At 39.7% G+C, this 27,831-nt stretch overlaps 1 protein-coding gene across 1 annotated transcript; it reads right to left on the bottom strand.

The window, feature by feature from the left end:
* Positions 1–87: 87 nt before the first annotated feature.
* Positions 88–27,206, bottom strand: LOC311286254 (uncharacterized protein; the record flags this gene model as incomplete). Its single annotated transcript, XM_084402383.1, has 5 exons — positions 88–2,227; positions 3,427–4,048; positions 4,129–4,175; positions 26,492–27,062; positions 27,143–27,206. 5 exons carry the CDS (start codon positions 27,204–27,206, stop codon positions 1,081–1,083), a joined length of 2,451 nt encoding a protein of 816 aa, XP_084258509.1. The 3' UTR covers positions 88–1,080.
* Between the last annotated feature and the right edge of the window lie 625 nt (positions 27,207–27,831).

The raw sequence follows: 27,831 nt of genomic DNA, 5'->3' as shown, positions 1-27,831 counted from the left end.
TATTAGTATTTGACATAACTGAGTGTCTTTGCCAGAGAGCAGCTTGACTCCTGAATCTCATGGCTGATTGTTACATACATTGTCAAATAGGACAAAGACTCTCCAACTGTTGGTTTATTACGCTTCAATAGAGGACACATAAAAGACCTGCAAAAACCTGCTAGAAAGTGCTAAACATTTCCTCAATAACTCTAGTTGTCTAGAGTTAATCTCCAAACACTGAAATTCAGCTGAAAATAATGTAAAAACAGAAACTAATGTAAAGATCAATGCTATAATAAGAGCTCTACACAGTGTGTAATTATATAAACCATACTGTCAGTCGCCATAGTTACACAAATGAAGGAGATCAATGCATTTATTAACATTCAGAAAGCCGTCTTTCTACTCTGTCTTCAGATTAGTGTAATGAACAGAATAAACACACACTATTCTCACTGTGACGGGCTTGAGCTCTCAGTGTGGCGTTGTGAATGTGCTGTCAATGTCAAATACTGATTTTAAAAGAGCCCGTCTGGAGACTCAATGGTCTGATCGATCTTTCATTTGCGGCCCGTCTGACTTACGCTCTCTCTAGAGTTCATGTGTCCTGTGTGTTTCTTTCCTATCAGCTCAATGATGCCAACCACTCTCTCATCTACAACAGTCACAGATGTAAAAAATAGATTTTATTAGATAAAGAAAATATTAAATGTTCCTCATTGCAGTTCACCAAACTGTGTGTGTTTGCAGAAGAATATAATCATATGAAAAAAAGAGCTGAATTCTATCCTTTTTAATAAACTACAACATTTGATAGTTTATAAAATCAGCAATTCACCAAGTATGAAATACAGTTAGACAAACATAAATATAAATGCTGATATACATTTACTTTAACATTGAACTCATTTTACCTTCCCTGTAGAACATTTACTTAGATGTGCAAAAACTTACATTTATTTCCCTGTAGAACGTTTACAATGTAAAGAGCAAAAAAAATTAATTTATTTGTAATGTTACTATGAATGAATATTTAGAAAGGAGTATATTTTGATAAGTTCAGATAAACCCATATCAGATCAAGAATCAGACCAATGTTTAAAAGTGGTAAAGCTTCTCTTTCTGAAGAACTGAGATGAATTCAGCTTTCACAGGATCTCTGTGTTTGCGTATAATGTCACAGATCTTTCTCATGCTCTCCTGACTGGTTAAACTCTGTGTGATTTCTGAATATTGTTCCTCATGAATTAGTTCTTGCTGACACAGTTTATCTGCAATGATCTGGACATTTCTAACCCCCTGAATGAGATCTGACCAATGCTTATCAAAATATCTTGCTTTATCTGCCTCACTATTCAGACACGGCTCATCTCTCTTAGGATGAATCAGTTCATCTTTCTCAATCGTTGCAGTCCAGACGGTCTTCTGATCCTCTTCTCTGATAAGAGTAATTTGAAGATCATTCTCCAGACGAGTCTTGACCTTGAAGTAGTTTGGGGGAGTTTCTCTTGTGAATGTGATCCCTTCTTTGGGATGGATAGAGGCACCAGGAACATCAAGAATGTGTGGCGTTTTCATCCGAAATGGCCTGCCAGGTCTGGGATGCTCTATTGGGTCATTTCTCTTTTCTTTCTTAACTTTCTCTTTTGCATGATCATCAACTGGAAACAAGTAGAGATGTAGAATGAGAGGATCTTTAGAATGCATGTAGAGAAGAAGATCACAGTGTTCATACCATCCCATTATCCAACTTATAATTAATGTTTTCAGAGAGAAGGATGGTTGGACAATCTTAGCATGGAATCGGGTCAACTGCACAGGTTCTGTGGTTATTCCCTCGTCTTTTACGGTGAGGACTTTCACAGCATCTTTGAGAGAGGGGTCAGACTCTCCTAAACAGGCGTAATGGGGCAGATGAACTTCCTCCAGTTTCCCTGAGATCACCGTCACGTCAATCACTGGACCGATCCGGTTGCACTGCAGCCTCTCCAGCTCTGCGTTGAGGAAGAGTCCGTCTACGGTACGGTACTGAAGGGTGACGACACAGTCACAGACCCATCGCATTCTGGTCCTGACACACTCGTAATGGCCTGGGTCAGTGCTGACCCTGAACTTTGACCCTCCTTCATCTGTACAGGCCGACGGCTCAATCTGAAGCCACTGATCAGAATCAGCTATATGGACACAAGACTGACAGTTCAGCAGCGGGTGAATATCCAGCCCAGAAGGTTTGGGCTGAGAGAACCTGTGAAGAACCAGAAGAAGGCAGAAGCAAAGAGTCAGCTGCTTTTATTCATCTCATTTAATGTTATTTTCAATGTTTATTAATACATTATTAAAATCAAAAGTTGTATCTGTCAATATTATTTAATGGACCTGAACTAACATGAACTAACAATGAACAGTTGACTAACTAACGTTAACAAATACAGTTAATGCATTAACGAATGTTAACTAATGGGACCTTATTGTAAAGTATTACCAACAATTCAAAACCAACAACATACAAACAGTTTACTATAAAAACTATTTGACAGGCAGTTTGACAGAGAGAAAATATAAAGCTAGTATATAATGCTGCGACTGACACCTGTGATGTCACTCACTAATAACACACAATCTAATATAACAAACACATATATACTATAATGAGAGTTTAATTCACACATAATTGTCCAGTTATGTCTATGTTTAACTAGCCAACATGAACTCTATATTCTCCATCAATAAGCTCAAGCTGAATAATGTGTCCAGTCTTCTATAAATCAGTGTTTTTAACTGTGGATATTTTCACAGAGGTGGACAGATAAAGACCATCAGCAGTCTGGGGTGGACAGAAATGTTCATTATCAAACATAATAAATGAGTTTGACTATAAAGAACTGGACTGTTTTACTGCGCACAACACAACTGTCTACAGTTAATTGTGCTTGATTGTAATTGAGGGAGTGCTGGAATAGATCAAGTAATACTGAGTGAATTTGACTATTTCTGTCTTATTCCTCGTCTGCAGGAATATTAATAGAAAAGAAGATCACACTACAGCTAGAAAATTATAGACAATTAATAGCAAATTACAGTTTAGAGATCGTGTGTGATCATGAGCTTTAGAGAAATACCAGTAAATCAGTCTTAAGCCCTATTCACAGAGACCTCACAACTCTGAAACTGAAGGAGAAATAGATTTAGCTCTAAACTAACTAAAATGAAGAATAATGTGTTTATAGTCTCTGCACAGGAGAGACTCTGTGTTGCTTCAAAACAAAGGAAAATATGTATTTATTGGTACTGGCCAAAACATGTTGTGAAATATCAGCATATGGAGTATCAGCACAAACCCAATATGGTGCATCTCTAGTGTTTAGTGATGTATGAAGAACAGAGGATTGAACTATTATTCAGTCTGGAGAAATCCTTCACTAAGACACAGTATATTTCACTCACCCGGTTGTGTGTGTATCACTGTTGTTTCTCTCAGGACGCTGTTTAATGTCACACAGAGACACTGAGGAGATAGAATAAACCCCAAATCCAGCATAGAGGGGTTCAGTGAATGTGGTGTTGAGTGTGTGTAAGTGTGTGAGTGTGTGTGTGTCAGAGACGCTGTAGAAGGACAGAGTGCCGGCCGACACGTCCACATACACTCCTGCTCTCTTAGAGGATGAAGAGACGACATGAATACCAGTGTAGTTCTTATTGTGACGGACAAAGAATCTGTTATCAGAGCAGATCAGACTCCAGGATTTGTCATTCCATCCAAACACACAGTCATAACTCCCTTCTTTCCTGCTGATTCCTTTGTCATTCCATCCAAACACACTGCCATCTCCTTTCCTGCTGATTCCTTTATATGACACTGATATATCAGCACCTCTCCCGCTCCATTCAGCCTCCCAGTAACAGCGTCCAGTCAGACTCTCTCCACACAGAACCTGAGGATAATCAAATCTCTCTGGATGATCAGGATACGGCTGATGCTCACACACACACGTCACTGTCCTGTTCTCATCAGACAGAATGAGTTGAGTGTGTGCTGTGTTTGGATCCAGTGTGAGATCACAGGCATCTGAACACAAGAAGAGAAACATTTCACTAAATGACACAAATCAACAATAAATCACTAAATGATTGTGTGTGTAGACCTACATTTGTGTAATCCTGCTGTCATTCTGAACTCTCCACAATGATCCACACTATAAAACACACACATGATTCACATTCATTTCTGAAGGAAACACAAGAAAGTGTGTGTGTGTGTGTGTGTGTGTGTGTGTGTGTGTGTGTGTGTGTGTGTGTGTGTGTGTGTGTATGAGTGTGTGTGTGTGTGCATCATCCTTCCTTTGAACGCAAGAGCGTGCGTGTGTGTGTGTGTGTGTGTGTGTGTGTGTGTGTGTGTGTGTGTGAGTGAGGGGGGGCTGGATCCATATAGTTATCTAAGTCAGTCACACCTCGACTTTCTTCCAAATAACGCACATTTCATTCAGAATATTATAAATACAGGCCTCTATATTTCCTGCACATTTTTGTTTTTCTGAATTGTCTGAATGGCTAATAAAAATAGGTAATACAAAACGATTACTTGGTCACCACCACCAAGGTGAATTGGTTTAGTCTTGACTTATGGTCGTGACTCGTGAGTAACAGTTGGTATGGGGGGGATCGGGGGAAATCTGTTGATTGTCGATGTCGAGTGCCAAATAAGAGATGGACAAGAAACGTCAAAGCCATCAGGTGCCCAATTTAGAAACGAGCGAATGATAAAGGTATGCAACTATGTTTTCTCTGTATGATTACGGTATCCATGTCATGAATGAAGGGGCAATATTAATTGGTGGGTATAACTCTTATTTGTTAGCCTTTTTGCTATGATTCTTGCTATGCTTAACAATAATTCGGTTTTAACTCAAACACAAGATCTAATTTCACCATAATATTGTGGTTTGCAACAAAACTGTTACAAGTTCAGTTATTACACTGCAAAAAATGCTTTTCTTACTTAGTATTTTTGTCTTGTTTCCAGTCCAAATATCAAACATTTCTTAGATAAAGATGCATAACGTTATTTTACTAAAGTAGTAAAATGACAAAATATTAAAGGAATAGTTCACTTTAAAATGGAAATTCTGTCATCATATACTCACCCTCATGTTGTTTCAAACCTGTATGAATTTCTTTCTTCTGCTGAACAGAAAGGAAGAATGTCAGTAACCGGACAGTTTCTGGGTCCCATTGACTTCCATAGTAGGAAAAAAAAAATACTATGGAAGTCAATGGGACCAGAAACTGTCCGGTTACTGACATTCTTCTAAATATCTTCCTTTCTGTTCAGCAGAAGAAAGAAATTCATACAGGTTTGAAACAACATGAGGGTGAGTATATGATGACAGAATTTTCATTTTAAAGTGAACTATTCCTTTAAGTCTTGTTTTCAGGGGAAATAAATAAAAATTGAGTTTTTGCTTAAAACAAGCAAAACATGATCTGCCAATGGGGTAAGAAGGGGGGGATTGGGGGGCGCTCGAAGGGGGTCTCGCCCAGGGTGTAATTCAATGTAGAACCGCCACTGCAATATTATTTAATGGACCTGAACTAACAATGAACAGTTCACTAACTAACGTTAACAAATACAGTTAATGCATTAACGAATGTTAACTAATGGGACCTTATTGTAAAGTATTACCAACAATTCAAAACCAACAACATACAGTTGGTCCTCAACCAGAATGATACTTGCGGATGTGTATTTGCATCCTCTTACCGCTAAGCGGCGCTACAATCACAGACTTTGTAAAGTGTCAGTTTATTCTCTATTGCGTAATCTGCCGCCGTGGCTCATTGAGAGCGATTGAAAGCTGGTAGCAGATGATCAATTCAAATGAAACATTTAACGAATTCATAATCACAATACGGAAATTACTGAAATTAAATTTGAAATATATATATAAATATAGCTGCGAGCAGCGATTACGGGCCCAAGCCGGTGGCACCGCAACCCCGATGCCTTTATTTAACTAAAGGCACCGGGGTTGCGGTACCGCCGGCTTTGGCCCGTAATCGCTACTCGCAGCTATATTTATATATATATATATATATAATAAATATATAAAAGACAGAAAATATTACTTGACTGACTTTATTCTGATTTTGATACACTCAAAATATTCCACAACAAATCCTTTAAATTTAATGTAAAAATAAAAATGAAAGTAAGCAGTGTTGGGCTCACGTAACCCTCTCATTAGAATCAAAATGTTTCAACATTTGCGATGTATTTGGATGCTAAACTATTCTTTATTATAGGCTTTGTTCTTCATTCGTGTTCCAATATCGACGGAAAAAATCACCCTCTTCACGCGCGCAAAAATGTGCTTGGAAACATCACAGTGGAGCTCTGCTTACTGTGAATGTACGAATTGTACTACTGACTATTTAGAGCAGTGTAATTTTTATATGTTAGGTTGATTATTTTATTATTATATTTTATTAAGGCTATAATGAACAGGCTGCAATGTCAAGATTGCAATGCTGGAATGTGTGTGTGTGTATGTGTGTTCATGTTTTTCTATCCCGGTGGGGACTTCAACCTGAATGCACACAGACTCATGGGGACTCGTGTCACAATGGGGACCTAAATAGAGGTCCCCATGGGTAAACAAGCTTATAAATCATACAGAATTAGTTTTTTTGGAAATGTAAAAATGCAGAAAGTTTTCTGTGATGGGTAGGTTTAGGCTTGGGAATCGGTTCCAGGTTCCGGTTTGGAACCGGTTCCAAACGTTCCGATCCATCGGAATCGTACACGTCCACACGTTAACGATTCCACTAACGATTCCTAACGTTCCGTTCCGTCCATTCCCGCGTCGCGGCAGGACGTCACAGTATGCGACTGGATTTTTAAATCCCCCAAAAGCGCCATTCCTGCGTGCGATATTTTTTTCCCCAGGATGGTAGGAGAAGGTACCGCCTTTTTCGCCTCTGGTTGGCTAGAAGGGCTCTCCTCCGATTGTTTATTTGATTTAGCCGTGACACGTCATCTCTGATGAGAGAGAGAGAGAGAGGTGGTAGTGGTGGTGATGCTGTCGGCTCGCGCGCTAGTCTGTTTTGATCTTCTTTACCGCCAACAGAAGTAAACGAAGTCAATCCAATAAGTGCGTGCCGTCAGATTTATATTCCAAGTTCACATTTTCATAGCCTGTTTAGATCGAATCCATGAACCGCATTATTACACCGTTTTCTAAGGCTACGCAATCTATTTAAAACAATTTACAATCATAAAATAGCAGAGTGCTGTCATGAAATCGTAAAGGCTGTGATATGCGCAAAAAATATATGCACTGTTTTTTGTTTGTTTTTTACAGAGAAGCACGACGCTTTAATTATTTATATGCGTGCAGATTGTTAAAAGTAACTCAGCTCTGTTCATAGTAACGCTGCTCCACACATACTCAGTCTCCTCATGTGCTGTTTGTTTAGGTTTCCGATAATGTACGTTTGGGAACGCAAAACCTCGGACGCATGTTTCATATAACTGTCATCATTTAAATGCGTGTCAGCATCTCAGGGGGGAGCACAACAAATATGCTCAAATTAAATACCAGGAGTGCACTATATTTGACAGCCTGCGCTCCACAAACAATGGTAGGTTGGCTTATAAATTATATCAAAACATTAATGCTAGATGTAAGTAACCAATGATCAGCCTGGAGAGATCAAGGATCCTCCCAGAAAAAGCAGACATGCTTGTTTTTCTGCACAAGAACTGCTAGAAATGTTTAAATGTTAAATGATTAATTGATGAAGTTTTTGTGAAAACAATAAAAGTTAAAGTTAAAATGTAAATCATGATGCGTTGTTTACTCTTTTATAGTTTAGCACACACGACTAAGTGTGATTACAATACAAAGCTTTGTTTTAGAAATGTTTACTTTTTTTAGTAATTTCAAAGCAATCAACTTCTGTATTGATATTGCACACTTGGTTTTCATTCTCTAAAACCACTTTAAATTAGACATTCAAAACCAACAACTCTCAAAGCCACCCTGTAAGTGTTCAGCAAATGGTACAGGAATCGATATGGGAATCGGTAAGGAATCGCATCGATAAGCAGACTCGACAATGGCATCGATATCGATAATTTCTTAACGATGCCCATCCCTAGGTAGGTTTAGGGGTAGGGTTAGTGTGAGGAGATATAATATACAGTTTGTACAGTATAAAAACCATTAAGTCTATGGAGAGTCCCCACAAAGATAGTAAACCGTGTGTGTGTGTGTGTGTGTGTGTGTGTGGCGTGGGCGCGATTGAACAGTGGACACATAAAAACATACTCCGTCATTATACAGGACGACATTCAAACTGCAAAGTGTTAAAACCCTTTATGGGGCAAGTAACCATATTTAGTCACTTCTGCACACATTCAAAATGCCTGCCCCCTGCCTCCATTTGGAGTTGTAGAGTCATGTGGTTTTCTCTCAGCCAATCAGGGGAGATCAAGCTATCTGACAGATATTGACATCAAGGCATCTGACCAATCAGCAGTGGCCTGGAGCACCTCAGACACAGCCATCTTGCAGAAATCATAAATATTGCTTTTTTGAACCTGGCTTCTCCCACAGCTATAGTAATAGCATCATAACTAAACATGGTAAGTTGATGTAACTCATTAGGTTAATGTTTGGCTGAAAACTAAATGGACCATATTTGATCATATGCCCCGTTCATCTAAGACTAGTAAGTGTCAATTTTTAGACATATGCCTTATGAATGTATGTTTTTTTTTATTATAGTTAAATGGCACGCACACACAAATAAAAACAGGGACACTCTTAGGCATCCAAGTGTTTTGGCTCAGGGGGACAGCTGTGGTCCCCCATGTGTGCACAGTCACACACTCACACTTACTGTGGTTCTGGGTGTATGGAAATTTAAAAATGTATGTAAAACAACTATTTATACAATAATCATTTCAATTAAAAAGCCCTTGTAGCAGCTGCCACAGCTTATTTGTGTCAACTGCATATTTTATTTGCAGAAAAAGGCACAGTTTTACCACCGCTTGATTTTTTTTTATATATATCTTAACAGCTTTTCCCAGGCATCGCTTTGCAAAATCTGAAAGGGATGGTTCGGAGTAATTTCAACTTAGGGTCCTTTGCACCATGACCTCGAGCCAAACAAGCTTTTTTTCCCTTGGTCGAACATTATTACAGTTAGAACTTATTTCGAGATATCAGCCGAATGGCTTAGTGCAGGCGCTAATGGATCCAAGGTTGTATCTCGTAAATTACCCCACTAATAATCCCATTGATGGTACCAAACTTCTACAGTAGTACAAATAGGTTCTGTACTCATAAAACGAGGCATTGGGAAGTTTGTGAGTACATCAGGAGTTTATTTAAATAACACTATATAATCCTTTATGGGGCAATTTATACGGTAATTTCTTTTACCCTAGACAGGCAAGTGCTCATATGTGGTAACTTCATTGACCTTGATTTGCAATGCAAAGATGAAAAAAATTGAGAACATTTTTATTTTATTTTATGTCCTGTAACATACCCCATTAGCTTTCTGAGGTTAAAATGTAGAATTTCCAAATATCACACACGCAAAAATGAGCTTGGAAACATCACAGTGGAGCGGTGCTTACTGTGAATGTACGAATTGTATTACTGACTATTTAGAGCAGTGTAATTTTTATATGTTAGGTTGACTATTTTATCATTATATTTTATTAAGGCTATAATGAACAGGCTGCAATGTCAAGATTGCAATGCTGGAATGTGTGTGTGTGTGTGTGTGTGTGTGTGTGTATGTGTGTTCTAGGGCTGGGCGGTATGACGGTATATATCGTTACCGCGGTAGAAAATGTCAACCGTAAACCATGTGTGTGTGTGTGGCGTGGGCGCGATTGAACAGTGGACACATAAAAACATACTCCGTCATTATACAGGACGACATTCAAACTGCAAAGTGTTAACTTATATTTGTGTACAGTCGCAATAAAACACAACATTGTGCTTTTGTAAAATAATTTCAAGCAATCCACCCCCCGAAAGGCGCTAATTTTAAAATTAAACTAAAATGCTCATGGCTGCACGGGCATTCATAACGGTGCGCATCCACGGCGAGGAACGAGCAGAACAGAGTAAACGTTTTTCAGTTAATTCCTATTTCCATAGGAATTCATTTGAAACGCTCGCTCAACCACTATCAATGTCAGTGCGGACGAACATATTTTACTTTCGTTTTTAAGTTGGCAATTCAAAAGCCCCCAGCGGTGTCACACGTCGATTAACCAGTGGTAAAATATTCTCACCGTCACATACCTAGTATATTTTTATGTAGATACAATAGGCCTACCTGATTTTGAACACAAGAGGGCAGTATAGCCCTATGTATGACTTGACTTTTATGGGACTAAATAGTACAATTACTATTTTTAAACTTATAAATAATTATTAAATTGAAAAAAAAAGAATAAAATGGGTTTAGTTGTGATATTTGTATACTTTTATATAGAAATAAATGGTGTTTAATTACATTTTTAGAAGATGAGGCTTTTAGTGTTTCCTTTTTGTACATTACTTTAGTCCCTCACTATAGCAAAACCGTTTGAGATGTTTAATATCCGTTCACAATTTAGCATCTTTAATGTATTTTCATCATTTTGAAAAAGTTTGGTGGGAATAAAATAAACCAGTTAGGAAGAGTACCTAAAAACTCAGAGGGCCCTATCTTGCACCCAGCGCAATTGACTTTGTACACGGACGCATGTATCATTCCTATTTTGCACCCGCGCAAAGCGGACTTTTCCCTCCACAGAAGCACATCGGTTAACTAAGAAATACACTTGCGCTCCCCGGGGCGGTTCAGTGCAAAGAGGAGGCGTGTTCCGGCGCAAACGTTCCCTCATGCTATTTTACAGGTTTAGAAAACAATTGCACCACTTACCGAAAAAAAACAGCTTAAAGTCAGTGGCGTGTTGCGCATGTTATTCATATGCTATTTTAAGGGCGCATGCTTGGCCTTAATCAATGTTGCGTGTGCACAACACGCATACACTTTGATTCGCTCATCTACACACAGACGCAGCAGTTATCATTTTTGCAAATCATACATTATTACGAAAGATAAATAGATAGATAGATAGATAGATAGTTTATTATAAACTATAATAGGGGGACTCCATAATCAGAAACATTAGCAACAGGGATACAACTACGTGCTGCCTTCCACAAGCAACAACTTCTGATATAAACAGGGAACTTCAGAACATTCTGATGAAACATAAGACTGCAAATCGACTCATCATACATGTGGGGAAGAATGATATTCATAAAGAGCAGTCAGAACTCATTAAGAAGGATTTCAATGAACTTTTTGAAACACTTAAAAGACTGAAAGTTCAAACATTCATCAGTGGACCACTCCCAGCAAGAGGAACAAACAGGTTTTCACGGTTGCTTGGGCTTAATACATGGCTGCAAAAAACCTGCAATATAAAAGCGGTGAACTTCATTGACAATTTCAATCTTTTCTGGAGTCAACGACAACTGTTTCATCGGGATGGCCATCACCCAAACAAACTTGGTTCAAGAGTGTTAAAGGACAATATCTACTTCTCCCTAAATCATCCTTCTGCGGTTTGTGCCAATCCACTCAATCTGAACGGCACACACACACCTGGACACAGTATGAATGACCACGGGACTTCACTTCAGCAGCAAAATGGACATGATAACACCACTCCGCCACAACAACCTCTGCTCACGGACACAATCTCAGCTGAGCCCTGCCCACAGAGCTCACCACAGACAGCCATATCAGAACTGCTTGAAGATTCAGCACCCAAGGACGACTTCCTGGAAAACAGCCAGGGAAGCCAGGACAGCATATCACAGCCTCCTATAACACCAGAGCAACAGCCCCTTTCACCAGACACTTTTTCCCTCTCCCCAGCAACGCCACTTCTGTGCTTCTCACAGAAAATGGAAGAACTGGTGCATGCTGGAACCAGACTATCCCACTCTTTTGCTGCAAGCCCCCAGATACCAACTAAAAAAAGACAGGCACCACTACCACCAAAGCCTGCGGGCCCAGCTCGCCCTCCCCCTCCTCCTGTGAGAGCTCTTCGGCCTCTGCCACAACGCCAGGGCCCACACCCTCCTCCTTCTGCTCGAGGTGAACCAAAAACAACTGATACCAGCTCTCAGTGATATGTGTCGGGTCCCCGTTTTGATAACAGTAACTTTCTCAAATGTTTACAAAACAAGCGGGAACCCAGTGTGCCTGTATCTTTCTCTATTGCTGTTCTATTACATGATAGAAAGTCTAAGGCCTTCAATAGCCGTACAGCAAACCCAACTAATCTGGTGCCTATTACACGTCAAACTAATATTGCTGTGGGGAAAAGTAAGTCTGTTAAGTTAGCTCTTTTAAACATTCGCTCACTTAAAAATAAATCACTTCTAGTCAACGACTTAACCACAAACAACCTGGATTTTATGCTTCTAAATGAAACCTGGCTAGAAGACAGCTGCAGTGCAACAGTCCTCAATGAAGCAGCCCTTCCTAACTTTACTTTTATGAGTGTCTGCAGAGCTGTTAAGAGAGGTGGGGGTCTAGCTGCTCTTTTTAAAGATATCTATCAATGTAAGCAAATATCATTTGGGAATTACTTGTCTTTCGAATATCTGGGTACTGTGTTAAAAGGTGCTCCACGCATTTTACTTTTCATTATTTACAGGCCTCCAAAATACTCTCCAGCCTTTGCTGAGGACTTTACAGAACTGTTATCAACAATTACCTCAGAGTTTGACTGTTTTGCCATTGCTGGAGATTTTAACATCCACATAGATAGTGCAGAGAACAATATGGCAAAAGAAATCAAAAGTGTTTTAAAAACTTTTGATCTGACTCAGCATGTACATGGACTCACACACAATCGTGGACACACTCTAGATTTACTTATCAGTAAGGGTCTAAACATTTCATCGATTGTTATTAAGGATGTAGCACTGTCTGATCATTTCTGTATTTTCTTTGATATATTGATCTCTCCTGCCACTGAAGCTAGATCTGTGTCTGTCAAGAAGAGATGCTTAAATGAGAACACTGGTGTCCTATTTATGAAGGCTATATCTTTAACACCAAGCATATCTGCAGACTCTGTTGATTTTCTCCTTGATTCTTTTAACTCAAAAGTTAAAGGTGTAATTGATGATATTGCTCCTGTTAAAGTCAGGAAGAAGAGTGGCAGACAAAAAGCACCTTGGAGAAACTCAACAGCAGTGCAAAATATGAAAAGACAATGCAGAAAAGCAGAGCGCATATGGCGGAAGACAAAACTTGTAGTCCATTATAACATCTACAAAGACAGCCTTCATGCTTTCAATATGGAATTTTCAATATGGAATTTTCAATATGGAACTAGAAAGCTAGACAGACTTTCTTCTCAAATATTATAAACAGCAATTTAAACAACACATGCACTCTTTTTGCTACTGTAGAGAGACTGACAAACCCCCCAAGCCAGATTCCCAGTGAAATGCTCTCAGACAACAAGTGCAGTGAGTTTGCTTCTTTCTTCTCTGAGAAAATCAATAATATCAGAAAGGTGATCAGCACATCCTTGAGTTGCACTGGGGTCAGACAGATCAAGCCACCTGAGAAAGTAGTTACTTTGTCTGACTTCAAAGAAATTGATGGCAAAATTTTGGAAGAAACCGTACAGCACCTTAAAACATCAACCTGTGCTCTTGACACACTTCCCACATCTTTTTTCAAAAGTGTGTTAAACAGTTTAGAAGCAGATCTTCTAGAAGTGGTAAATGCTTCACTTCTCTCTGGGAGTTTTCCAAACTCCCTGAAAACTGCAGTTGTCAAGCCCCTCCTGAAAAAGAGCAATCTAGATAAGACCATATTAAGCAACTATAGGCCGATCTCAAATCTTCCTTTCATAGGCAAGATCATAGAAAAAGTTGTCTTCAATCAGCTGAACAAATTCTTATGCTCGAATGGATACTTTGACAATTTTCAATCTGGTTTCCGACCGCACCACAGCACAGAGACAGCGCTCATAAAGATAATAAACGATATTCGCTTAAATACTGATTCAGGCAAATTATCAGTGCTGGTACTACTCGACCTCAGTGCTGCATTTGACACTGTCGATCATAACATACTTCTTGACAGGATGGAAAACTGGGTGGGGCTTTCTGGGATAGTCCTAAAATGGTTCAGGTCATACTTAGATGGGAGAGGTTATTATGTGAGTATAGGAGACCATAAGTCTGAGTGGACATCCATGACATGCGGAGTCCCTCAAGGCTCAATTCTTGCGCCACTCCTGTTCAACCTGTATATGCTCCCAATGAGCCAAATAATGAGAAAGAACCAAATCTCTTACCACAGCTATGCAGACGACACACAGCTCTACTTAGCCCTATCGCCCAACGATTATAGCCCCATTGACTCCCTGTGCCAATGCATTGATGAAGTCAACAGTTGGATGTGTCAAAACTTTCTTCAGTTAAACAAAGACAAAACTGAAGTCATTGCGTTTGGAAACAAAGATGAAGTTCTCAAGGTGAACGCATACCTTCACTCTAGGGGTCAAACAACTAAACATCAAGTCAGGAATCTTGGTGTGACACTAGAGTCAGAGCTTAGTTTCAGTAGTCATGTCAAAGCAATAACTAAATCAGCATACTATCATCTGAAAAATATTGCAAGAATTAGATGCTTTGTTTCCAGACAAGACTTAGAGAAACTTGTGCATGCTTTCATCACCAGCAGGGTGGATTATTGTAATGGACTCCTCACTGGACTTCCCAAAAAGACCATAAGACAGTTGCAGCTCATACAGAACGCTGCCGCCAGGATTCTGAGCAGAACCAGAAAATATGAACATATCACACCAGTCCTCAGGTCTTTACACTGGCTCCCAGTTAAATTTAGGATTGATTTTAAAGTATTATTACTGGTATATAAATCATTCAATGGCCTAGGACCTCAATACATTGCAGATATGCTCACTGAATATAAACCCAACAGATCACTCAGATCATTAGGATCATATCAGCTTGAAATACCAAGGGTTCACTCTAAGCATGGCGAGTCCGCTTTTAGCTATTATGCCAGCCGCAGCTGGAACCAGCTTCCAGAGGAGATCAGATGTGCTCCTACTGTAGTCACATTCAAATCCAGACTCAAAACACATCTGTTTAACTATGCATTTACTGAATGAGCACTGTGCCAATGTTCGTCCGACTGTTTGTACTGTATTTTATTTTTTATTTTTCTAAACTGTTTTAATTATTCTTATTTCTTTTTATTATTTTAATTTCTTCTATGTAAAGCACTTTGAATTGCCATTGTGTATGAAATGTGCTATATAAATAAACTTGCCTTGCCTTGCCTATAAAAGCATACATCTAGCTTACACATTTACCCAAATTATCATACGCCTGTTTAACCGAAGTTAATTTGGGTGTGTTTCTCCATCCCCAACGTCCCTGACGGGAACGTCGGTCTCCTCGGCTGTGAAGCGCTCCTCGCGTGCGCCTGGCAAATCCGCCGTTATAATAGGAATCCGCTTTAGAACAAGCGCGCCTGCTCTTAAAGGGAATGTGAGATGTCGCTCTGATTGGTTTATTTCACGTTACGCCCAAACCACACCTATGAATAATGAAGCTACTTCAGACCAACCCCTTTTAGATTTGCGCCAGGCGCAAGAGTCATTTATCCCGCCGGGAAAATAGCAACAGCGCCAAGACCCGCCCACAAAGTTACTTGCGCTTTGACACTTGCGTTTCAGATTGTTAAAATAGGGCCCAGAGTCTGAAATATCCAAAAAATCCACATTCAAACCAAAATATCTGACTTCCTGTTGGTCGGAGCTAATGACTGTAAATTAGAAAGTTGTCCAGCTCGATGAGACCAATATACGTACTGATTTTTGTAACTGTTGGTAAAACTAACCCCCCCACTTTTGTCAAAAGTATTTTGAAAGTGACTTCCTCTTCCTGCTGCCAGTTGGTGGCGCTATAACTTTTACTCACAATAGTTACATCCATCTGATCAGCCTCTTACCACGAACACACTGCTGAAGTTTCATCAAGATCAGTTAATGTATGCAGAAGTTATAACACTTCGTGTTTCTCTTTTCTCGCCATAAATTCGTTTCCTCGCCACAACCAAACCATTCGAGATATCAAAAATCCGTCCGCAATTTAGCATCCTCAATGTCTTGACTTCATGCACACCGAGTTTGATGGGGATTGAATTAATTCTCTAGGAGGAGTGTTTCAAATTCCATTGCATACGTTTTTACAACAACCCATAATAGCTGACTTCCTGTTGGGTGGAGCTAATAACATAGAGTGCGGAAGTTGTTCGGCCCGATGAGATCTATATGTGTACCGAGTTTCATACAAATATGTTCTTGTATGTGTCCAAGATTTCAGATTGCATTCTAGGGGGCGCTGTTGACACATCAAGGATGTTAAGAGGCTAAAAGCAGGTTTAAAACTTGCCCCACTGAAGTCAACAGGGTGCAGATTTTAAAAAGGATAACACGGTGTAGGCAACACCGATTTTTGTCGTTGTTCTCTGTAGTGACAGCACTCCAAATTTACAAAAAAATGAGCTCAATGTTAAAATTGACCGGCGTTCTCCTTTAAGCGAAAGCTTAATTTTACAATTGTAGTAGATCAATTCAAATGAAACATTTAACGAACTCATAATCACAATACTGAAATTACTGAAATTAAATTGAATACATTTAATAATGAAAAATATCAGGCTGCTACATCAACGAGGTTTTGCAAGAGCAGACGTTAATTTGATTGTAGCCTATTCAGACGATAGCTCTGTGGTCAACGCATCAACATGACCCTCGCGGAGCTTCAAGCGACCCAAGATCGAATCTCAGCAGTAGCGTTTTTTGGCACGGGCGAACCGGGCAATTGCCCGGGGCAGCATTTTTTGGGGGGCGGCGCCGCCGGCACGAGCAGAAAAAAAATAAAATGATAATCTGCGCCGCGAAGCGGTTTTGTATTATCTATCATTTCACTGTGTGGGGAATTGGCAAATTTGCGCCCCTGCTTGCTGAGAAGATGCCGTGCACAGAAGCTGTTTGTTTGAGTAGGGTATTCCTGCACAATCGGAGGCTGCAGTTATAGGACCCGGCAGGAATATACTATTGGTTTGTTTGAGAAGGGAGAAGGGGAAAGGGGAGGGGGCGCGGAGGCGCGGGCGCGGACGACAGTTCACCTCTGGGTCTCTCCCAAATGGAACGGACAAGCGGGGGGAACGGGGGATCCATATAGTTATCTAAGTCAGTCACACCTCGACTTTCTTCCAAATAACGCACATTTCATTCAGAATATTATAAATACAGGCCTCTATATTTCCTGCACATTTTTGTTTTTCTGAATTGTCTGAATGGCTAATAAAAATAGGTAATACAAAACGATTACTTGGTCACCACCACCAAGGTGAATTGGTTTAGTCTTGACTTATGGTCGTGACTCGTGAGTAACAGTTGGTATGGGGGGGATCGGGGGAAATCTGTTGATTGTCGTCGATATCGAGTGCCAAATAAGAGATGGACAAGAAACGTCAAAGCCATCAGGTGCCCAATTTAGAAACGAGCGAAAGATAAAGGTATGCAACTATGTTTTCTCTGTATGATTACGGTATCCATGTCATGAATGAAGGGGCAATATTAATTGGTGGGTATAACTCTTATTTGTTAGCCTTTTTGCTATGATTCTTGCTATGCTTAACAATAATTTGGTTTTAACTCAAACACGAGATCTAATTTCTCCATAATATTGTGCTTTGCAACAAAACAGTTACAAGTTCAGTTATTAGGCTACACTGCAAAAAATGCTTTTCTTACTTAGTATTTTTGTCTTGTTTCCAGTCCAAATATCAAACATTTTTTAAATAGAGATGCATAACTAAAGTAGTAAAATGACATAAGATATTAAGTCTTGTTTTCTGGGGAAATAAATGAAAATTGAGTTTTTGCTTAAAACAAGCAAAACATGATCTGCCAATGGGGTAAGAAAAATTATGTGGGAGCGCTCGAAGGGGGGTCTCACCCAGGGTGTAATTCAATGTAGAACCGCCACTGAATCTCAGTGTAGCCGACAGCGTTTATGTTTTACCGTTCTTGATGCTTTGTTTAATTATCAATTGTACATTACAAATTTGCTACATTCCATTTGAGCCGCTGCAAAGACGACCCATCTGATGAAGGAAGACTGTCAGCCGATCACACCAGAAAATGAAGATGATGAAGCTCGTCTTTAATCTTCTAAATTATTGTTTTGTGAATCAATCACGAAATTGAGATGACTGACAGTGATACCCGTTCATAGCAACGGAAGACATTTTTCAAAACAGATCAAACAAATCAGAAAAAGAATTTCAATTGCTTTCACACACACATACACACACACACACACACACACACACACACACAAAAAAAAATCCAAGAGAACACTAAAATTAATTACGTTTGAAACCCCATTGCACATTTCAAGGTTTAAATAAAGTGTCGGGACAGTTTATTTATTTAAAACAGGGTTGCATCCAGTTTAAAGTTTATTCCCTTTTGCGATGCAAAATAAGAAACACATCTCATTCTTGCGACATTTACATGTGTAGGCTATTGCCAACGAAATTGCAGCTAAGTTAAAAAATTAAAACGGTACAAAACTAAAATAGTTCAAAGCAACACAAATTAAGAACAGGCGTTTTTCTTTCCCTCTCTCTCGTGCTGGATCTCTTTTTAGTAAGTTTCTTTTGTCTCCCTCACTGCGCGCGCGGGTCTTTCTGGAAATTAAACATTTCAGGGTAAAAACACACCATACAGCTGATAATACTGTAGGCTATATGTCGCTGCGTGTCATCCACACAAATCACGAAAGAAAAAACTGTAACAAATAGCCTTTGTTGCTTCAAAGATACAGCATGCCTTGCTGAATTCACCTAAAACGAGGTTGATCGCGAATTAAAGAGCTCTGTATCTGCTAAATTGAAATTGTGTGTGGAAAACCTTTAAATAGTCTACAATAAATAAAACTACTATATTAATAATTTAATAAGATATAGGGTCTACATTTTTGGAGATGTTGATATTTATCCTTAAAATAATTTTGTCTTTGCCTGCTCATTAGGCTGGCTATCCGACACTCTCCATATGAAAGACGGAACATTAACACCTATTCGGGTTGGTCCTGCACCCCCACGATAAAGCAACTGCCTTCTCCAAACCCCCCACAGGCTCTGAGTTTGAGACTGACTTAAAACAAAGAGTTTGCAATTCACACTTAAATCGCTATTCTAGACGCAGTTTTGAACGACGTAGGGTGCTCTACTCTTATCTGTTTGACCGAAAAACTAGTAGCCTATTAAGTTATTTTAGCTGTTAAGAGTAAAATAAATCCAAATGAACGCGCCGCCGCGTTTGTCGAACACTAATTCAACATGCCAGAATAAAACCTGGCTTTAGAACAATGCATAGCGCCACTCGTCGTGGTGTGCCAAAACACTTAATTATAGCCTAAACTTCAATATTTCATTCAAAACAATCTCAAAACGCTTTGTGACATTTTGAAAAGCCACACATGCATTACGGCCACTGTAACCATTAATGTAACAGAATACTGGTTCTGATTTTATTGTTTGTCGTTTAAACGTGCCTGTTGCATATCTTTATTTTATATATTTAATATGGTCTATTGAATTAGCATTGATATATACTGTATATATATCAGAGGTGTGGACTCGAGTCATGTGACTTGGACTCGAGTCATGAATTTGATGACTTCAGACTCGACTCGACAAAATGTACAAAGACTTGCAACTCGACTTGGACTTTAACATCAATGACTCGTGACTTCACTTGGACTTGCGCCTTTTGACTCGAGAAGACTTGCTACTTCCCATGAAAACCAGGGAAAAAAATTTCCACACGGCCGCGCCGCTCTCAGTGTATCTGCATCTGTGAAAAAAATGTGCACCACCTGTATGCATGCAGAGAGCACGCGCGACGGCGCTGCCTGCACGACATCCAATCACTGTAGTCCCACATTGTTTTGATTCGACAGCATCTAAGCAGGCACATTGCAAGACAACCACTGAAGCGCCAGTTGGCAAAATGATACCAAAGATAATTTCGTTTGGCTATAAAAATTACGAGGTACTAGTCAACAAAAAACGAGTTGCATTTTGCAAAACATGCGGGTCGAAGATTACAGACGGAGCTGCCACAATGTCCAACTTTGTTCGACACCTGAAGTTGCACAAAGAAAGGTAAGTTTTGAACGAATGCTAAGCACCTTATCGGATGTACCGTAACTTACTATAGCTGCTGCATATTTACTGTCTCAACGAGACAGTAAACGCACGTCTCCCTTGCTGGTTCATGCTAACAAAAATAGGGATTTTTAAACCCGGATTATATGAGGTACATGAGTGTAGCACACTCAGATGGAAAACCTCGCCAACATCATGTCAACGTTCGTTTTAAAGTACCATTTCTACCTTGCTGCTAGACGGATAAACACAAATGTATATCTCAGTCTCTCCAACACACATGAGACAAAAACAGGCCTTCCAGTTTTACTCTTTCAATTATTCAGTTTCAAAATTGCTGGTGTGCTGCCTCATTGAGGTCGTTTATGTAATTTTGGTTAATCACAACTAAGCTGAACTGTATGGAAGCTTATGTGTAGCAATATTCAATTTGAAATGTAATATGCAAAATGGTGAATTTTCCCATACATTTGTGCAATGTGTGGTGCAAAATGAAAATGAAAATTCAATTATATAATTTACATTTGCCATTTCATACACTAGTTTTAATATGTAAATTGAATAATAATTTTTACGCTTTATAAGTTGCAAAATTAAAATTAAAATGTATTACAGAAATTATTAGATATGTTTAACATGTTCAAGCAAAAACTGTAGCAAAATTGTAATTTAAATGTAATTTTTTTCTTAATTGCATTTACACTCACAGGTAAGACACTTGCGATTGCATTTCCATTAAGTGTCCCGCAATGAATGTAGCAAAATTCAATGTGCAATTTGAAAATGCATTCTGAGCCGATCATGTGCCCGTCCCGCCCTGTCAATCACTGCATGAAGTTTGCCCCGACTGCAATTTTCCTCTGTCAATTGTGGAAAATAAGAGCTTTTGTCACTTGCTGGCTGTGCTGGACAGCAAGTATACCCCAGTCTGTCGCCGAACGCTGACCACAAAAACAGAGAGCCTTGCTGAGGAGAGACGTTCAAAGTTAAAAACTCAATTGAGCAACACTGACCATGTTTCAGTCACTGTGGACATTTGGTCTGATCGAAAGATGAGGGGATTCCTTGGTGTCACTGTGCACTGGATGGAGAGAGATGCAGAGAGGGTACAGCTAAAGACTAATCTCTTGGCCTGCAACCGCTTCAAAGGCTCTCACACAGCGGAGCGCATCTGTGACCAATTTGAGGCAATATGTGATGAATACAACATCAAAGCTAAATTGGACTATATCATTAGTGACAATGCTGCTAACATGCGCAAGGCATTTACGGTCTGCTTCCCCAGTGAACAGGAGGAAGATGATGATGCTGGAGATAATCTTGATGATCCTGAGCTATGGCATGACTTAACCCTAGAAGACCAGCAAGCCGTCGATGCTGCTATGGCAAAGAAACAGCGCCTGCAGTGTTTTGCACACACATTGCAGCTGGTTGTGGGAGAAACAAAAGCGGCATGTTATCAAATATTATTGACTTGCAATGCAACTTAAATGCAACGTAAAATAATTTGATCTTAATCTGATCTAGGATCTAATGTGATATTAATCTGACTTTAACAATAATAACAATTTTCAGTCTTGCACAGTATCATCAACATCAGTAATGGTAATAAGGGCTCTTTTGTTTCTACTGTTGTGACATGTTTTTTTTAGAATTGATCCTGCAAAATGCTGCAGAAGACGGAGCAACCTGTGCCTGTGCCTGTGCCTGCTGAAGGAGAACTAGAGGACATGGAAGGAGAAGGGCTGTTTGCTGCATACCATAAGAGGCAGAAAAGGGATGTTGGGACCCCACCAGCAGTACAGCTAAGTCACTACATTGACATGGCAGAAGGACAGAATGCCCTTTTGTTCTGGGCACTGAACAGTAAGACTCTTCCTTCACTCTTTCAGGTTGCTATCCGAGTCTTGGCAGTGCCTGCTTCTAGTGCTCCTGTGGAGTGAGTTTTCAGCCATGGTGGCATCATTCTGCGTCCCCATCGGGCACAAATGACTGACAGACTTTTGGCCAATTTGATCTTTTGCAAATGCAATGCAGTATAGGGGCCTCCCTCCACCTGTCCACAGCACGCATGCGCACACACACACTCACTCTCTGCTCATCACCTGTCCACCTCTCTCTCTCTCTCTCTCTATTATATTATCACGTTGGTCCAGTTTTTCAGAAGTGATCATTTTGAGGAGTGAGGATTTTATTGATGGCATGTTTAAAGCTGCATTCAGTAACTTCGGGATTTCTTCGCTGTATTCTCGCTTTTTGCTCGCAGGTTTCTCTCTAGAGCTCCCCCACAGCTTCGGAATAGATATTTGACAACACTGTTGTAAAAACTCGTTGGCTATTCTCAGACACCAGAGGCTAGCAGATCAACGACATCAAAGCAGATGGGACATTCTTTACAACGTCTTCTTCATTCGGGTTCGAACAGCGTGAGGGAGCGCAATAATGACGCCATTTTAGCAGATTTATTTTGGCCGTAAAGCAATTGTTTACATCGCGAGACCTGATATCACGCGAGACTTCCTGACGCGGCGGCCGGCGGCCCGCCGCCCCAAAGTTGCAAGTGCGTATTTTCCGCTCACGGGCACCAGAGGGGTGCGAAACGACCACCATTCAACCCGAAATAAGTAATATAACCATTCCAATGACTCCGAAGCTGTTCAGTTAAGGTAAAAAAGTTACTTAGTTCACCTTTAAGTTAAGGCTTAAGTTTTGTTTAAGTTAGCCTTAAGTTTAGGCTAAAAGGACCCATGTCTATTTGAAAGATAAACTGTGTTGCAATATGAGGTCAATACAATACAGGACTGAAGCTGCATGCTGTGCATTGTTCTAGTGCAATATGCTGTTGAAATACAAGCATTTTTTGTGAAAATAAAATTTTCAGTTTTTTACTGTATTTGATTAATGTCATTGTATAAAAAGAGGTTTAAATAAATACAAATCTTACAGACATATATGATTTGTATACATTTTATTTCTATGGTAAGAGGACTTGAAATGACTCGAAACTAAAATGGTAGGACTTTGGACTCGACTTGAGACTTGTTGGCTTTGACTTTTGACTCGACTTGGGACTTGCCTCATCTTTGACTCGACTTGACTCGGGACTCGAGGGCAAAGACTTGAGACTTACTTGTGACTTGCATAACAATGACTTTGTCCCACCTCTGATATATATATATACATTTTTTTTTTTTTTTTTTTTTTTTTTTACAGAACTGCTTTTGAAATTACGATTGGAATTATTATAGGGTACAGATGTAAAGTTATTGCATAATATTTGTTCCTTAGTGTAAAATGGAAATGCGTGGTAATTTTATTTTATAAATATAAGCAAAAAAACTATGGTGTAACAGAGTTTTAGAACTAGACAAATCTCTCTGCATCAATAATAGGCTATAAAATGCATTAATAGGCTAATATAAAAATTAAAGTAGTTCAAGTTGGTTCGGGATTTGAACCCGTGTCATCTAAATGATCGGAACGTAAGTTCTACAACTCGGCCATGACTTTACTCCATGCGAAATGACCAAACGTTCCAATGTGTGTTCGCTCACACGAGCGGGAAACGCTCTTCATTCGTCTCATTCCTCAATAGAATAGTACAAATAATCAGCTTCTTTGCACATCATTTACTTTTGTTTGTTATTTTTGGTATTAATTTTTTTTTTTTTTTTTTGTGTGTGTGTGTGTGTGTGTGTTTTATCGCACTGCTCCCCGGGGAATAGGCTTGTCGCTCACCGACGTCTAGGCCTACAATATGAAATACAGGTTATATTGTTATCGTCTCTATTTTTAAAGGTGCATTGCGCAACATTTCATGTTAAAAATACATGTTTTTCTAACCCATACATGCTTAAACAATTGCCTGATGGGCTGAATGAGCCCTTCTCTGATCACTGCGATTGCCTCTATAATCCTGTACAGTAAAATAAATAAGAGGGATTCGGGTCGGAATCTGAGACTGGGCGTGACGTCATGCGCGTTCACGCTCACCTGGCTATGTCTGGCAGGTTTGTGTATTCGCCGCCATTCTCCGCAACAGCGAAGACAACTCGAGCGACAAAAGTAGAAGATGGATTCAAAGAGACCGGCTTGTAGTCCATTCCAAACCCCAGCGCAAACTCCACGTAAGACAAAGAAAAGAAAACCTTGCCCAGGGACAACAGTTGAAAAGTATTGACACATTTCACATAAATGTTTGTCAGTGTGTATTGTCCCTGTCAAAATATCTACTAAATAAATCAGCACTACACTACTTTAGTGATTCGCTATTCGAGTAAAACAGTTCAAGATTCTTGAGTGTGTGATATAAAATGCTGATATACAAGTTAGATAATTAGACACAAATTTTGAGCAAATTACTGCCTAATTAGGATGTATTGCTATTGAAATATGCTACTTAGCAGATCAATAAAACAGGCTAAACCCCCGCAAAACTTCGGCGGATTAGCCTGTTTGGCTTTTACGGTAACGTCATAGTGCCATTTGATTGTTTATTACCTTGAGACATTTGAGTGTACTTTGTTGACCAACTGTGTATGGTATGATTATTATTTTGAGCTTTTACAAAGTAATAACTTGTATTGTTCATGAACGTGTTTCCATAATAATACAATCATAAGTGGATACAGTAAACACATAAAACAGTTCAACATGGAGATAGATGGAAACAAAAACCGAAGTTTTCTACTACCCCCGTTTTAAGTGTGTAATTTACTCAAATGCCTTTCCTTTCACATATTTAAAATGACTTGCAGATTTATAACTTTATTACCTCTGAAGACATGACTGTAAACAAAAGATTTGAGCGGCGGATGCTCCTTCGGTTATGAACAGCTGGTGCTCGTGCAAGCGTGCGTGTGCGTGTGGTCCATGAGCGTGCACACCTCTGGTTGCAGTTTCGCTTGTCGCCAGAGGGGGCGTAGTTCTGCAAAAACTCAGAGACTTGCGCTATGCACCTTTAACTTGTTATTCTATTTTTCTGGCCTTATAAAAATGTTCTATTCTGTTTACCATAGTTGTAGTATTTCATCCTTACTGTAAATTGACATTAACTCCACTTAAGGCAATTGAAAAAAATGCAGCAATTGCTGCTTTTTTGCACAATATCCCTTTGCGCCACATGGCGGTCATTTTGCGAATTACTTTGAAATGCGACTGGTTTATTTTTACCACTGAAGTTTTGCCGCGGTGGCTGGCGCAGGGGTAATAGGCAGTCTGGTTGAGTACCAACTGTACAAACAGTTTACTATAAAAACTATTTGACAGGCAGTTTGACAGAGAGAAAATATAAAGCTAGTATATAATGCTGCGACTGACACCTGTGATGTCACTCACTAATAACAAACAATCTAATATAACAAACACATATATACTATAATGAGAGTTTAATTCACACATAATTGTCCAGTTATGTTTATGTTTAACTAGCCAACATGAACTCTATATTCTCCATCAATAAGCTCAAGCTGAATAATGTGTCCAGTCTTCTATAAATCAGTGTTTTTAACTGTGGATATTTTCACAGAGGTGGACAGATAAAGACCATCAGCAGTCTGGGGTGGACAGAAATGTTCATTATCAAACATAATAAATGAGTTTGACTATAAAGAACTGGACTGTTTTACTGCGCACAACACAACTGTCTACAGTTAATTGTGCTTGATTGTAATTGAGGGAGTGCTGGAATAGATCAAGTAATACTGAGTGAATTTGACTATTTCTGTCTTATTCCTCGTCTGCAGGAATATTAATAGAAAAGAAGATCACGCTACAGCTAGAAAATTACAGACAATTAATAGCAAATTACAGTTTAGAGATCATGTGTGATCAGGAGCTTTAGAGAAATACCAGTAAATCAGTCTTAAGCCCTATTCACAGAGACCTCACAACTCTGAAACTGAAGGAGAAATAGATTTAGCTCTAAACTAACTAAAATGAAGAATAATGTGTTTATAGTCTCTGCACAGGAGAGACTCTGTGTTGCTTCAAAACAAAGGAAAATATGTATTTATTGGTACTGGCCAAAACATGTTGTGAAATATCAGCATATGGAGTATCAGCACAAACCCAATATGGTGCATCTCTAGTGTTTAGTGATGTATGAAGAACAGAGGATTGAACTATTATTCAGTCTGGAGAAATCCTTCACTAAGACACAGTATATTTCACTCACCCGGTTGTGTGTGTATCACTGTTGTTTCTCTCAGGACGCTGTTTAATGTCACACAGAGACACTGAGGAGTAATAAACCCCAAATCCAGCATAGAGGGGTTCAGTGAATGTGGTGTTGAGTGTGTGTAAGTGTGTGAGTGTGTGTGTGTCAGAGATGCTGTAGAAGGACAGAGTGCCGGCCGACACGTCCACATACACTCCTGCTCTCTTAGAGGATGAAGAGACGACAGGAATATCAGTGTCTTCATTATTGTGACGGACAGAGAATCTGTTATCAGAGCAGAACAGACTCCAGGATTTGTCATTGGATCCAAACTCACAGTCTCTCTCTCCTTTCCTGCTGATTCCTTTATATGACACTGATATAACAGCACCATCTCCGCTCCATTCAGCCTCCCAGTAACAGCGTCCAGTCAGACTCTCTCCACACAGAACCTGAGGATCCTCATCAAATCTCTCTGGATGATCAGGATACGGCTGATCCTCTTCCACACACGTCACTGTCCTGTTCTCATCAGACAGAATGAGATGAGTGTGTGCTGTGTTTGGATCCAGTGTGAGATCACAGGCATCTGAACACAAGAAGAGAAACATTTCACTAAATGACACAAATCAACAATAAATCACTAAATGATTGTGTGTGTAGACCTACATTTGTGTAATCCTGCTGTCATTCTGAACTCTCCACAATGATCCACACTATAAAACACACACATGATTCACATTCATTTCTAGAGGAAACACAAGTGTGTGTGTGTGTGTGTGTGTGAGTGTGTGTGTCTATCATCCTCCCTATGAACGCAAGAGTGTGTGTGTGTGTGTGTGTGTGTGTATGTGTATGTGTGTGAGTGTGTGTATATCACCCTCCCTTTGAACGCAAGAGTGTGTGTGTGTGTGTGTGTGTGTGAGAGTGTGTGTGCATCATCCTCCCTATGAACACAAGTGTCTGTGTGTGTGTGTGTGTGTGTGTGTGTGTGTGTGTGCATCACCCTCCCTTTGAACGCAAGAGTGTGTGTGTGTGTGTGTGTGTGTGTGTGTGTGTGTGTGTGTGTTCATCTGAGCTGTGATTGGTCTGTCACCGCTCGTCAATGTCAGAATATTTGAGATGACCAATCAGATCACAGTAGGCGGTCTTTATGTTCACAGAAGCTGCTGAGCGCCAGTTTTAGGCCACGTTTACACGAACATGGTTATTTAGAAACACTGAGACATTTCCCTTCGTTTACACACAAATGGAGAATTCGCGTCTGAAAATGATTCTTTCTAAAAACTCCGGCCAGAGTGGAGTGTGTGTGTGTGTGTGTGTGTGTGTGTGTGTGTGTGTGTGTGTGTGTGTGTGAG

The sequence above is a fragment of the Rutilus rutilus genome, assembly GCF_951802725.1.
Source record: "Rutilus rutilus genome assembly, chromosome: 2".
Taxonomy (NCBI): Eukaryota; Metazoa; Chordata; class Actinopteri; order Cypriniformes; family Leuciscidae; genus Rutilus; species Rutilus rutilus.
The sequence above is the reverse complement of the archived record's forward strand: the minus strand, read 5'-3'. Positions and strand labels throughout refer to the sequence as shown.